This window comes from Marmota marmota, unplaced genomic scaffold (assembly GCF_001458135.2).
Source record: "Marmota marmota marmota unplaced genomic scaffold, marMar, whole genome shotgun sequence".
Lineage (NCBI taxonomy): Eukaryota > Metazoa > Chordata > Mammalia > Rodentia > Sciuridae > Marmota > Marmota marmota.
The window spans coordinates 2,305,349-2,318,944 of NW_026000185.1; the positions used below are offsets into that span (position 1 = coordinate 2,305,349).

A 13,596-nucleotide genomic window follows, 5' to 3' on the forward strand; every position below is an offset into this window, starting at 1 on the left:
TTTATAAAACACGAACCTGCCTTTCCCTCTTAGCAGCCCGGAGAGACCGCTCCAGGTGGGTTTTGGAAGCAGGGTAGTTGGAGCTGGACGGGGGCGCCCTTGCAGAGAGTCTGCAAACCCTGGCGGGACCCTGGGGCCCGCGCGTCCCTTCCCGCTCCCTCCCACGATCCCCGTGGTGCCTGCGGGGCACCGCCCACGTCCAGGCGGCGTGGCCTCCTCTCGGTCCTCGGGCGGAGCCAGAGCTCCGAGCCGGGAGGGCGGAGTGGGGCGCTGGGGGCTGGCGGAGCGGAGGGCGGCAGAGCGGAGGGCGCGCGGTCCGGGGGGGAAAGTGAGGCGCTGGGGATCCGAGATCGGAGCGCGGAGGCCGGCAGGTGGAGGTGGGGAGGGACGAGCCCGCGGAGCAGGGGCCGGGGGTCTGAGCGCCGGCGAGGGGGCGTCCGAGGGCGGAGCAGGTGTGAGCCTGGCGGCAGGTGAGGGTGCGAGGGCGGAGCCGGGTCCGGGTCGCGGTCGGGCTCGGGTACGGCGGGGAGGGTGGGCTGGAGCCGGGAGCTCGCGGCGGGCGGCGGGCGCTGGCAGCGCAGAGGGGCCGCAGGGACGCGGTGGGGTCGGAGCTGGCGATGCGGGTGCGCCTGGGCGCGCTGGCCGGCTCGGCGGCGCTCACCGGGGCGCTCAGCTTCGTGCTGCTGGCGGCCGCCATCGGCACCGACTTCTGGTACATCATTGACACCGAGCGGCTGGAGAGAAGCGGCCCCGGCGCGCAGGACCCGCTGGGGACAGCCAACCGCAGCCAGCCCGAGTCTCTGAGCTCGCACTCCGGGCTCTGGCGGACTTGCCGGGGTAAGGCGCACCAGGGCCCCGGGCGGTGGTCGCAAACGCCCCCTGCGAGGGCCCCAGCTCACTGGGATCTGTTGTTGAGCGCGAACCCCTGCTCCAGCCCCAACCCCCGAAGGCAAGGTCTAGGGGAGCCGGGGAAGGTGGGTCAAGGGCCCGGGCTCGAAATTCTTGCTGGAGCTGCTCCAGCCCTCCTCCTGCCCTCCCGGGGGAGCATCCAGGGCGACTGCAGGGACCAAGCCCTGGGCTGGTCAGCTTGGTCACTGATTCCTGTGTCCCATCCAGTGCAGAGCTCGTGCACCCCGCTGATGAACCCCTTCTGGCAGGAGAATGTGACAGTCAGCGACTCCAGCAAGCAACTTCTCAGTGAGTACCGCGGGGAGGTAGGTTGGAGGGGGAGCAGCCCCTGCCCAAGCTCAGCTCTGGAGCCTTTCTGCAAACAGTGGGACTGCAGAGCTGGCAGCTGGGGTGGCTTGAGAAGGGAGTAGGTTAAGACCAGGAAGCTGGACTCTGCCGCTCTGTCTGCAATGTGTGGTTAGGGTTCAGTCGTCAACACTGACTGGTGGATTCTATGTGCCTGGCACCTTGCTGATGGAGGGTTAAGATTCAGTCCATGTGCTACAGGCGCTCAGGACTAGCTGGGAAGAGAGAGGTGGCGATGTAGTTTTCTTTTGGAATGGCGAGCAGCGTGAAGGGGCATGGGAAGCCCAAGCAGGCACCTAAACCAGCCTGTGAGCCGAACGTGGACGGAGAGTTCTTATCCCAGAGCCGGGGCTGGCCTGGCCGTGGTGGGGTGCTCAGCACCTGATGAGGAGTCAGCAGCAGCCCTCCCCCGGGCCATCCTGTCTGCCTTTGGTGGCTGGCTCTCCAGTGCGAAGCCCATGCATGGCGCTCAGTAGGGGGCCAGACTGGCAAAGAAGGAGGAGAACGAGCTCCGCTCCATGAAGGAGGCTTGGGACCATCAGGCGCTTCAGGACCTCCCCCCGTCTCTCTCTGGTTCCTGCACCCGCCTATGGTGTCATTAGCTCCACTTACGTGTTCACGGTTCCAGTGAGGAATCGAGGCCAAGGGAGGCGGCCTGGACAGGATCTGATGAGGAAAGGAGGACGGGGACCCCCAGACCCTGAACAGCGTGGAGAGCCTCAGGTACAGCTACTGAGGCTTGAGGATGGGACTCAGAATAAAGAAGCCGGGCAGGGTCCCTCTTCAGCCACAGTGGCCTTGGGCCACTTCCTGGAGCATGCCACCCTTCCCTGTCACAAAACTTGGAATGCATTGTCCCCTGCACCCAGTGTCTCCCTGCTCCCGCCCTGCCAGCTGACTCCTACCCATAGCACAGGTGTGTGGCATTTTTCAGATAGAATCTGCCTCCCTCAGTAGACCGTGGACCCCTGAGGTCAGGGATGGAGTCTAGTTGTGCATTCTTGACACTTAACCCAGGACCTGGCATAGTGTGGTCATGAGTTTGCTGAACACACATAAGAACTATTTAACAACTGGCTCTCTGGGAAATAATAATTTTCGAAAAGCCCCTGGATTGCAGCATTTGCCAATTACTGTGGCATAAATACTTCACCTGTGGTGAATTTCAGGCTGCAACACAGCAAGCAGTACCTGGCTAAAAAAGTTCCCAGAACTGGCTCTTGTGAGATCTGTGTGACCCCCAGCACCCCTCTGTGTAAGGCCCCTTGGAGGGGACACCTCCCGGATGCCTGGGCTGTGGAAGATAGAGGACAGGTGGGGACACCATGCACTTCTCTTGCGATCCAGATGCATGGGGTGGAACTCTGGGTGTTCTTGGGGCACGGTTTCTAGCATTATCAAGAATTCCTGTATTTGAAGTAAGGCAGATGAGGGTTCATCCGGCTCGGACCCTCACAGGAGCCTGACTGGCCCTGAAATCGGTGTCTTAATAACCTCTCTGAGCCTCATTTTCCATCTTGATCAAAATGAGCCATCAAAACCCTGAGGGGTGTGGTCAGGATTCCATAAGAACGAAAATGCATGAAAAGACGAACGTCACCAGGACCTTGTGTGGTGCTGGGGTTGCCCTGGGAGCTCCAGGTCACATGAAGGAGTGAGGTGACGGACACAGGCCAAGAGCTCAGTAGGTGTCAGTTCTCTCTTCTTAGCTGCAGTTACACCATGGAGTGCTGACCCTCTGGCAGGCTGGGTGCTGTCATGTAGCCACCATGTCCCAGGGAGGGGTAGGTTGCATGGCTAGCTGTCCTTGGCACGGGGCTGGCTTCCTTTTCAAACTTGGAAATGCAACAAGCCTGCTCTCCAGGATTCTGAGACACAGGCAGAAGTCACATGGAGAGGCTCCACGTCCATTTGCCCTCAGATGTAGGTCTCATCATCTGGGCGTCACCACCAGCTAGCCAGCTGGCCTTGAATGTCCCGACACCCCTGAGCCCCAGCTCCCTCACGGGCAAAATGAAGGCCACTGTCGATCTCCCTCCTGAGGCTTCCGTGAGGATGGCACTGGAGAGCACCTTTAAAGACCTAGGGCAGTGCGCGGCCTGCTGTTATTGCCGTGTCTCCTCCACGAAGGAGGGCAAGCTGCCCCTTCAGACCGCAAGTTCATTGAAAATCACCCCCAGAGAGAGCTTTTTCTCCTGGAATCTCTTCTTCCCTCAATGCGTTTTGAGTTTGGTCCAAGTTCTTTCATTATGTGAAGGCTTTTACATAAAGGCTCCTTCAAGGAGCTGCTGCGGAGGCCAGAGAGGCCAAGCGCGGAGCGTCACTGCTCTGCGTCACCTCCTGGGCAATCCTGGGGGGGGGTGTATGGGAACAAACCTTGATCTCCTTCCTCCAAGAACCCAAGCAGGCCGACAGAGAGCTGCTGGGCAAACCCGCCTGGCCTCCCTGACTCTGTCGGACCTGGTGGTGCGGGAAGCTGAGCAGCAACATCAGGGTCACGAACAGTGTGCCCCACGCGCTCAGCGATTTCTGTCAGGTGGCAGAGCCGGGTTTCCAAGGGACGGTTCCCTGTCAGCAGGATCCCCCTTGCTCGGGGTTCCGGAAAGCTCTGGGGAGCCATGGGTTTGGCTCCTTGGCCAGGGACCAGAGGATTTGGGGTGGCTGGGATTTCTTCCAGCTCAGCACGGTGTGTGGAGCAGAGCCAGGCTCCCCAGCCAGCAGGGGACAGAAACTCAAGGTCACTAGTTTAAAGAAGAGGAGCTAGGAGCCCAGGCAAGGGAAAGGCTGAGCCCACCACCATCCAACCCCTCTCCCCTTGCCTCTGTGGGCTGGCTCTCTTCAGCCCCAGGGGCCTCAGCAGCCCCGCAGGAAGAGATGAGCCACGTCTCAGCAACTTCGCACACTTCCAGCCAGCCTTTCATTGGAGCAGATGGGTCACATGCTTGGTGCTGAGCCAATCACTGTAGCCAAGAGGATGGGGTGTGCTGATTGGCCAGGCTGAGGCAGTGCCCACCTGTAACCACAGGGATGGACCAGCCTATAGCTGATGAGGGATGGGGCCTGGGGTCCCCTGCCCTCCACTCAGCCAGCCCTGTGACTTCTTATGGGTCAGCTGGTTCCATAAAAAGGCTTTTCTGGGAAGAAATGAGATCACACATGCAAAGCACCCCAGGATGCACACAGTAGGAGCTCAATTATTGCCTCTTTCTGCGTGGAATCATGTTACCTCTCTGAACCTCAAGGTTTTCATCTGTAAAATGGAGCTAGTGATCACAGACCCACCAGACTCATTTACTTACTGAGTTATTTACCTCCCCTACCCCCCAGCACTGGGCTGGCTGGCTGAACAGAACATGGGACCCGTGGCTGTTTGTCAAACATGGCTCTGAGGTCTCTCATGTGTCCATCAGCTCGTTTAATCTTTGCAACAGGCAGTAGTACCCTTATCATCCCCAACTTTGCTGGTGAGGAAACCGAGACACAGATCAGTTAGATCAGTTACGTAAGTTTGCACAGCAAAACTGGCAGATCTGGGATTCGAACACTGTTTGCTTCTACCTTGTTAGAGCAATGCTACGCTGAGTTTCCTCTCAGTGTGCTCTGTGTACATTAAGATCGGAGGCCTTGGCACACCTGAAGAGGAGCTTCGTGCCTGCTTTATTCTGGGTTCAGAGTCCTGCTACCTCACACTGCCTCCTTCCCACTGGGAGCAGAGATGGGCATTACAAAGATGGCTGGCAGGGACATCCCGGAGGCAGGGCGGAGGCAGGGCTGAGCCGGTGGGTTCCAGGCACCCCCAGGAGGCCGGCATTCCTGGACAGTGTGGCCCAAAGTGCTTCTCAGGGGCGCCCTGGTCTTTCCAGGTCCCTCCTGAGCTGCACCTCCCGAGATCCCATGAGAATGACCAGGCTGATTGGATTGGACCAGAGGGGTCAAACGCTTGGCCCAGCACAATGCACCTGTGGCTGAAGCTGGACCCAGGTCAGCAGGCTGGCCTGGCTGGCCTCTGAGCAGGAAGTTAGGAATTACCAGTCTGGGTTTCTAGTCTTGCGGGTGCTGGGCTGATGCAGTAGCATGGAAAATTGAAATCAGCCCTCCCACGGTGCTGGGTGCAGCTCCAGAGTGGAAGTGGTGGGGGACAGAAACAGACAAGGGACCGGGGACATGTCGTGCGGAGTTAAGAGGCTGTCTGGGCTGGGAGGGAATGCTGGGTGTGAGTTACACACAGCTGGGCTGCAGGCGGGAAGGGTGGAGGGAGGGGGGCGGGTCCCCGGGCCAGAGGCCTGTGCTTCAGGCTGGCTGTCTGGAGTATCTGTTGAAAACTAAGACCAAGAATTATTTTATATAATTCTACTTCTAGTGTTTTCCACGTGAGACTCCTGAGAAGTTACTGTGCCATATAAGAAACAATAAGATACAGCCTTGGTGCCCCTGGATGACACTTGTGTGTGTGTGTGTGTGTGTATATGTGTGTGTGTGTATATGTGTGTGTGTGTGTGTGTGTGTGTTAATCATTTTAAGAAATATTATACAGCCAGTACGACAAGGCTAACAGGGTAGAACCCCAAGATGTGGAATATTGCAAGCAGGTTACAGAGGTTGTAGGCATTTATTATCCCTCCCCGAGGAAGCCATGTTATATAACTTTTCTGTGGTATTTAACAAAACTTTAAGATGCCCCTTTATTTTGTGTGCCATTAAGACAAAGAAATACTATCAATTATGACCGAGGCAAAGGAGGGCCAACTTTCCTGTTTTCAGCTAAGTTAAAGCACGACCGAGCGTGGGTATAGAATTAGGAAAACATGTCGACATATAGAAAATAGACAGAACACAGAAACAAGCCGGGCGAGTCCGCACCAAGCCGTCCTCAGAGGCCGCTCTGTAAGGGGAGGGAGGGGCGGAGCTGGTGTTGGTTAACTGGGTCTCATCTGAAGTTTCTCTAGGAAGGTTTCACATTGGGGTAAAAGCCCCCAAGAGGGCTGCCTGCGCCGGGCTTCTCATCAGCGGGCCCAGGGACCCCCTGTGCCTCCCACCACCCCTCCAGCCGCAGGAGCTGAGGTCACATTGCTCCCAGTGCCTCCCGCTCCTGGACGGTGGCAATCTGTGTTGTCTTCTGTGCCCACCCGTCCACCTCTGAGCCCAGTTCACGCCTCCTGCCCTTACCTCGGGTCTCAGCCGGGACGCTTCCCCTCTTTCCTCGCCCCCACCCCCAGCTTGGCTGAGTGCCCCTCTCTGCAGCCCCACGACCCTCTCTGCCAACCCGCTTTCCCGTGGATTTCAGAGGGCCCTTCACAGCACGTGGGCAGGTGGCCTGGGTACCTGGGGTCTCAGTCTGTGAATGGGAATTAAAGCTTGTTCCTGGTGGAGTCGGCAGGATGAGAGGAAAGGAAGGAACGCTCGCTTGTCCTCGGTGCAGTGCTCACCGAGGCTCCGCCAGGCCAGCGTCCAGGGTCCAGTCGACAGGTGAGGAAACCGGGCTTTGCAGAGATGGTGCTGTGCTCAGTGGGAGGCGGAGTCAGGATTCGAATGCGGGACTTTGCCGACTCCTGCTCTTTCCATGTCACGGTGCATCACGGAGACCATGAAGGCAGCGAAGGACAGCCCTGTCCTCAAGACAGACTCAGGGGCAACTATTCACCAACATTTAAAAAGCCACGCCCCTCCCGGCCCCATAGGACCATGTGTTTCTGAACCTCCCTGGAGTCCCCAAGTCACGGTGACACGTGGAGTCAAAGTCGGTGGCGTGGTGGTCCTTGGTGGCTGGTTCTGGAGCCTGTCTTCTGCCAGGGCTTGGATGGCTCTGGTTCTGCCTGGAGCTGAGCACCCTGCCCCACCACGACCTTCCGCCATGGCGATCTGCCTCACCTTGGGCCAGCGCTGGCGCCGGAGGACCACGGGCGAAATCTCTGAAACTGAGCCCAAATAAACCTCCCCCCCGAGTTGTTCTTGCAGGTGTTTTGGTCACAGTGGTGAAAGGCTGATGGGCACGACGTGTTGGTCACAGGGAAACACAGATGTCCCCTGGCAGGAGCGTCTCGTTTCTGTTCCTCGTGGGTCGCTTGCCCCTGACTTACTGCAGCAGAGCGTTTTTGAACTGAAAAGATGCCCTCACTTGGGCATCCACGTTGACCTTGATGAGACGCCTGTCGGCATTTCATATTATCAATCCTGTATAATAACCACAGCTGTCATCTCCTGTGCCGCTTATGAGGCTCCTGCTGTATACCATACAAGACAGTGGGGAGGGACATGGTGCCACCTGCAACCAGATGTGCCCACATCCTCAGCCCCAGAACCTTATTTGGAAGAAGCGCTCTGCAGAGGCACTCGGGGATCTGGGGACGAGATCATCTTGGATGCTCTGGGCGGGCCCTAAATCCAACGACAAGGGTCCTTATACAGAGAGGAGAGAAGAGGGCCCAGGCGCGTCCAGGGTCCCTGAAGCCACAGGAAAGTGGAAGGGGCAAGGGAGGCGTTCCCTGGAACTCGGTCCTGTCACACCGTGGTTTCAGAATTCGGGCCTCTGGGACTGTGAGGGAGTAAGTTCCTGTTGCCTGCTAGCCGCCCAGTTTATAGCGGCAGCCTCATTATCATAGAATAGGCCCCTGCCAGGCCCCCTGTCCCCAAGGCCCCGGGGTGAGGAGGTGTGTCTGCTGGTCTCAGGTCCAGGACCCTTTCCTCCCAAGACCACCAACAGGGAATGGCATGAGACTGGAGTCCAGGAGTCGGGATTCTTGCTTCCGAGTCCGCTGCTGTCCCTGTCATCCCTGCCCGGCCCTCTGGCTCGGCTCTTGGACCTTTCCAGTTTGCAGATTGTGCACGTTGTCGGCTCCCCAGGAAATGAACCATGAGGAAGAAAGCTCTGGGTCTCTGGCCTTGGGTTCCTCCTGCCCTGCCTGACTCCATTGCGCCCTCCCCTCCTAGTGCCTGGGACAGCCCTTGGCCCTGCTGGTGCCCTCAGCCTCAGACCCCCAGGGACCATCTGTAGCTGGACAAGTGGCTCACTGCTCATTGCAACCAGGTCGACACGCACCACGAGGACTCTGGGCGCCTCAGACACAGGTTTTTAGAGGGACCAACAGGACCAGGGATTTGATGGGTGGTTTTGGGAGGGTCCAAGGAAGCAGGGTTTGGTCTGACTGGGCAGTGTCAGAAGTGGGGACAAACAGCCTGTCTGTAGGGAGGGAGACTGAGCAGGACCAGGCAGCCAGCCCCTGTGCTGGGGAGGGGCTTTGGCCTCTGAGAGGCTGGCAGGCCTGGATTTGCCTGTGACTTGGCCTTGCCTGGCTTCCTGGGTCATGCCCCCTGACCTTGTCAGGTGGTGCAGCTCTTGGAGGTCACATCTAGGACCCCGTGGCTGGCTATGGGCCCAGAGCCCCTATGGGCTACAGAATCCCTGTCTTCCTAGGAGTTCAGAGGTTTCCATGCTTCCTGTGGGTCCCCGGGGCCACCCTGCACCTGGGCTGGGCTGGAAGCGCTGCACCAGAGGGGCTCTTTGACCCGTTTCCATCCCTGGAAGCCTGGAGACAGGGTTGCAAACTTGGGTCATAACCTGCCTCGGCCGTGGCTGGAAGCTGCCGGAGCTTGTAGGCAGCAGGTGTTGGGTGTTTGCTAAACACAGGGGTGGACACAGGCCTGACCCGCTGTCCTGGTTGGCCCTGACTGCTCCCGGTGTATGCTGCGGTCATGGTAGATGGCTTAGTGACTGCCGATGATTATCTGGCTCTCAGAGTGTTTGGTTTGGGTGATAAGCCCTGTGTGTGCTCTGTCTACATAGCCACAAGGGGGCAACTCTCTGTGACTTAGGCGTTTTTGTGTGCTGAGCTCTGTGTGTCTGCTGAATTTAATAAGTCCTCGGCAGTCGTCAGGCAGGCGTTCTCATCTAACCCATGAGGCGCAGAGTGGTCTAGTCGTTCGTCCACAGTCACACAGCTTGTATGCCCTATTAAGTGGTCTTTTGACTGGTCACTCTCACTCCAACCCCACAATGATATCCCAGCACCGTCCAAATATCCCAGTTCCCAGAAATCTATCACTCTGCCACATCCACACTCTAAGCACATTCTGAGATGTGGTTTGAGACCGGTGCAGTTCGCAGTAGAACAAAACTTGGAATCGATATTCATGTTCCACGACTTCGATTCTGGAAAAAAAAAGAAAGACAAACCCAAACAAAATAAAGAATATGACTTCACACATATGCACACAGAGCTCGACCAGATTTCTGCAGGAGATTGTACAACCCTCCCCTGGGGAGCTGTTCATACCCAGACATTTAATTGAATGTGTAGGTCAAGTTGGCTCGAGGGGTGTCTGGGGAGCTCCGGGGGGCCTGGAAACCTCATTAATTTCTACATGAGAAATGATCCCATCTCTCAGCTGCTGACGGGGATGGAGCCGCGCAGGAGCCTGAGCTTGCGGGGCCAGGGTCACACTTCAGCAGCTGCACTGAGCCGCTGTTTCTTCCTTGGACAGGAGGAAGGAGGGCAGCCATGCCGTCTAGGCCACGGTGACAGGACTGCCATCTCTGGTGGTCCCGGGAGGGAGTTTAGCCTGGTTTTCTCCGCCTGCCAAGGCTGGTGGCTCTTTGGGGACCTGAAGACAGAGCGGTGTGGTGGAGGCTGGACGGCTATCTTCACCATCTTTATTACTGTGGACGGGTCAGTGCGTTTTCTGTTGCCCATGACAACCCTCCCTGTCCAGTAGGTTTTAATGAAGAAGCTTATTGTGGCTCACATCCTGTAGGTCGAGGTCCAGGGGCCGCCTCTGGCGATGGCGTCTTGCCGGCAGAACCCCGTGGCAGCCTGTGTCTGGCCAGCTGACCTTGCTGTCCTCTTGCTGTCCCAAGCTGGGGGGGGGGGAATTCTATCTCAGGCTCCACCCTGACGGCTTCTCCAGTGGCCCCAGGCCCGGTTCCAACCCGCTGGCCGGATTACACCACGGGGGCCCTAGAGTCCCATACGCCACCGTCGTGAGGGGTCCCAGGCCACCTGTGTGACTATCTGCCTGTGGCAGGGCTCCTCCCTTGGCGGTGTGCTGAGCCCCTGCTGCTGACCCCTGGCTCCAGCCGCTGGGTATCTGGTCATGAAGAGGGATGTCCCACCACCGCTCCCCCCAGCCAAGGGCCACTCCACTTCCTGCCTTGTCCTTTGCCTTAGTGTCCTTGGGCCACCACAAAGTCCATGGCCTAGGACGAAGCTAGCTTTGGGCTCCTCCAGGCTCGGCCTCCACCCTCTTGTCCCTCCTCCTCCGCGTCTTCAGTCTTTCTGCGAGGAGACACTCCTGCGACGCAGGACCTTCGAATCCAGGACGATCTCATCTTGCGCTCCTTAACTTTAAGCATCGGCAAAGACCTTTCAAGACCTTCCTGGGAGCCGGGCGGTGTCAGTTCCAACCAGCACCCAGGGCAGTCCTGCAGAAGCCCGTTCCCTTAGGTGGACTTCGCTGTCCTCTGCCCCAAACTGTGACAACTCTGGCTCTCTGGGAGAGAAGGGCCAAGGCCCCTGCGGGCTGGCCCCGCCCACGGCTCCGCCTCCTGCAGGCTCCGCCTCCTGCAGGCTCCGCCCCTCGCCCCTGGTCTCCCGGGCGCCTGGTCCCACCCTGCCCCCGCTCTGTGCACCCGCTCCTCGCTCCGCCGCGTGCTGCCCTCAGCGACCGCCGGGGGCGCTGTTGCCAGCCTCCTTGCTACTGGGCAGCCCTGTTGGTCACCGGCTCTCAACTCTGGTGTGCGGAGTCCGCTCACGGCTGGACTCCACTCGCTGGCGTGTGGCCGGAGGGCAGGATCTTGGTTTCTCCGCTCCTGAGTGGGCACCGGGGGATAAGTGAGGAGTCCTATAACAGCACCTCGGGGTTCCCAGGGCGGATGGCGGGGCTCAGGGCACACACCGTGCAGGACGAGGCACTGCCACCGAGTCATTGTCATCAGAAGCAGTGGTGGTCATTTCCCCAGCTTCGGGTGCGGCCGTGGTGGGTGCTCAGGAGCTGTGTGTTGGGGGGACGGGGCATGTTAGTAACCTCTGCTGCCCGTGTCCCCTGTCTCTCTCCTCAAGCTATGCACGGGACGTTTGTGATTCTGCTGCCGCTCAGCCTGATCCTGATGGTTTTCGGGGGGATGACGGGGTTTCTGAGCTTCCTCCTCCAAGCCTACCTCCTCCTGCTGCTCACTGGGACCCTCTTCCTCTTCGGAGGTAGGTGTCCACTCTGCGGGTGGCGGGTGCTGGGCAGGGACTCTCAGCAGCTTGTCAGTTGAAGGGATCAGTGGTTTCCGGCCAGGACCCAGGGCCGGACTCCAGGAAAGAAGCAGCGGTGGGGACAGCTTGTGGGGACTGTGGTGCCTTTGCCTGGCCCTGCCAGCTCCGCGCCTTCAGGCTGTGGCCTGGGAAGGGGCCTGGCTGCAGCCATCCTGGAGAGCCACATGGATGGATTAGAAAGAGGCACCACTGGCTCAGAAGGACAAATGCCACATGACCTGGCTCAGACCTGGTCTCAACAAGCCAAGGTCATAGAGAGGGGGCCGTGGGTGGGGCCGGAGAGGTGTCAAAGTTGGGAGGAATGAGTTCCAGACCTGCTGTGTGTCCTGGTGACTGCCATTAATAACAGTCTGTTGTGTACTTGAAACTTGCCAAGAGGGCAGATTTTGAAAGTTCTCACCACAAGAAAGGGTCAAGTGCGGGAGGTGACATGGGTGGCAGACAGCCAGCCCATGCCAGTGTGCCTCGATCACAAGTGTCCACAGTGATGCCTACAATTTCTATGTGCCTAAAAAGACTCAGAAAACTAAACAAAGGGAAAACCAGTCACGGCCGGGTTGATTCTGTGTGTTTGGCAGAAGGGAGGGCTTAGAAACTGGATCAGGCCACCGCAAGCCACCCCGTGGCTCCCTGTGCCCTGTGCTTGGAGAGCTTCCTCATTAAAAGAGGAAGAGAGCTGAGGCCACTTGGGACCCAAGGAGGGAGACAGTCTGCGGGTGGACAGTGGTGCAGGCCCTGAGCTCCAGCCCCTACTCTTTTACTGATGCTGACATTGATATTAGTACTAGTAGTTCACCCAATGGCTGATTCTCAAAACCATCACCGCCCGCAGACCTCTCTGTGATGGTGAATTCTCCAATCCACACTGTGCTGTGCGGCCAGGGCGCCGGGAGACAGGCTCGAGTGGCCAGTGCCAAGGAGAGACTGGGCAGTTGGTGAAACTGAACTTAGATGTGAGAGCCCCACGGGGCCAGGCTGCTGTGTGGATACACTGCCCTAGTCTCATCTGTGGAACCGCCGCCCGCCGTCTGCGCCCTTCTAGGTCTGGGGAAATGAGATGGGACTCACAGCCCACAGGGGGACAGGCACTGTGGGTGACAACACACAGGAGAGCAAGACGCAACTGTGACCTGGATGTGGGGGCAGGAACAGGAATAGAGGTGTGAGCTGGGACAGGGAGGAAGGTAGGGGCAGGCAGAGGGAGAGCCCAGCTCTGGAGTGGGAGGGAGGGAGGGAGAGAGCACTGGGGAGGCCCACGGGCTGGGGTGGGTGGGGGGGAGGAGGAGGGGGCAGGAGGAGGGGCGGGAGGAGGAGCGGGAGGAGGGCGGAGGCGCCGGCAGCTCTGATCTGCTCTCCTTGCCCCTGCAGCCATGGTGACGCTCACTGGCATCAGTGTCTACATCGCCTACTCGGCCGCTGCCTTCCGCGAGGCGCTGTGTCTGCTGGGGGAGCGGGCGCTCCTGGACCAGGTGGACATCCGCTTCGGCTGGTCGCTGGCCCTGGGCTGCATCAGCTTCGTCTCGGAGCTGTTCACTGGGGTGGCCTTCATGGTGGCCGCGCGTGTGCTCAGCCTGCGGCGGAGGCAGGACCAGGCCATCTGAGCTGGGACACCCTGTCCTGGCGGCGTTGGGAGGGAGGGCTTGGCCCCGGGGCCTCCCAGACCCACCTCCTCTCCCTCAAAGGCTGTCCGTGGAGGCCAGGGGTGGCCCTGCCCTCTGGGGCCTGAGCTGCCGTCCGTGCAGCCCAGAGTGCTCTGTGCCAGGTGCCCGTGTGTCTGCCTGGGCCTGCTGCAAGAGGCCGAGGAACTGCTGGACCCATGTCACTTGAAATAAATGACAGTCCTCTGCACAGGGAACTTCAAGCTCTGTTCCCGTGACATCTGTGTCTGGGTGCCTCCTCTGGCATCATGGGCTCCTCCTTGTTATGAAATGTTCAGAATGACCAGAGAGGTCAGGTAACTTGTGCAAAGCTGCACAGTGAGCCAGCAGCACCCTCCTCTCTTAAGGCCAGCTCCTAGGCCCCAGTGCAGCTTCTGGACAGGCCCAGGGTCAGCTGCCTTGCGCCCACTAGGCATGGAGTTGCCCTGGCT

At 59.0% G+C, this 13,596-nt stretch overlaps 1 protein-coding gene across 5 annotated transcripts; it reads left to right on the forward strand.

The window, feature by feature from the left end:
- Nucleotides 1–283: 283 nt before the first annotated feature.
- On the forward strand, nt 284–13,383 carry Tmem114 (transmembrane protein 114). Of its 5 annotated transcripts, none has more exons than XR_007342601.1 (5): nt 284–837; nt 1,117–1,197; nt 11,307–11,444; nt 12,550–12,667; nt 12,876–12,885. XR_007342601.1 is itself a non-coding variant. In XM_048789191.1 (5 exons), the coding sequence occupies exons 1-5, from the start codon at nt 618–620 to the stop codon at nt 12,882–12,884; spliced, it is 561 nt and encodes a 186-aa protein (XP_048645148.1). In that variant the 5' UTR covers nt 284–617; the 3' UTR covers nt 12,885–13,016. The 5 variants fall into 5 exon arrangements, 4 of the variants coding, with proteins under 4 accessions (XP_048645148.1, XP_015347026.1, XP_015347027.1 ...); XM_048789191.1 differs by having other exon boundaries at nt 1,122–1,197; nt 12,876–13,016; XM_015491540.2 differs by lacking the exon at nt 12,550–12,667 and having other exon boundaries at nt 12,876–13,383.
- Nucleotides 13,384–13,596: the final 213 nt, after the last annotated feature.

Excerpts from the sequence above, each read along its gene's own strand:
- Tmem114 (XM_015491540.2), top strand. The coding sequence starts at position 618 with ATGCGGGTGCGCCTGGGCGCGCTGGCCGGCTCGGCGGCGCTCACCGGG. Across the intron at positions 838-1,116 it reads GCTCTGGCGGACTTGCCGGG|TGCAGAGCTCGTGCACCCCG; the intron begins GTAAGGCGCACC and ends TGTCCCATCCAG. Across the intron at positions 1,198-11,306 it reads CTCCAGCAAGCAACTTCTCA|CTATGCACGGGACGTTTGTG; the intron begins GTGAGTACCGCG and ends TCTCTCCTCAAG.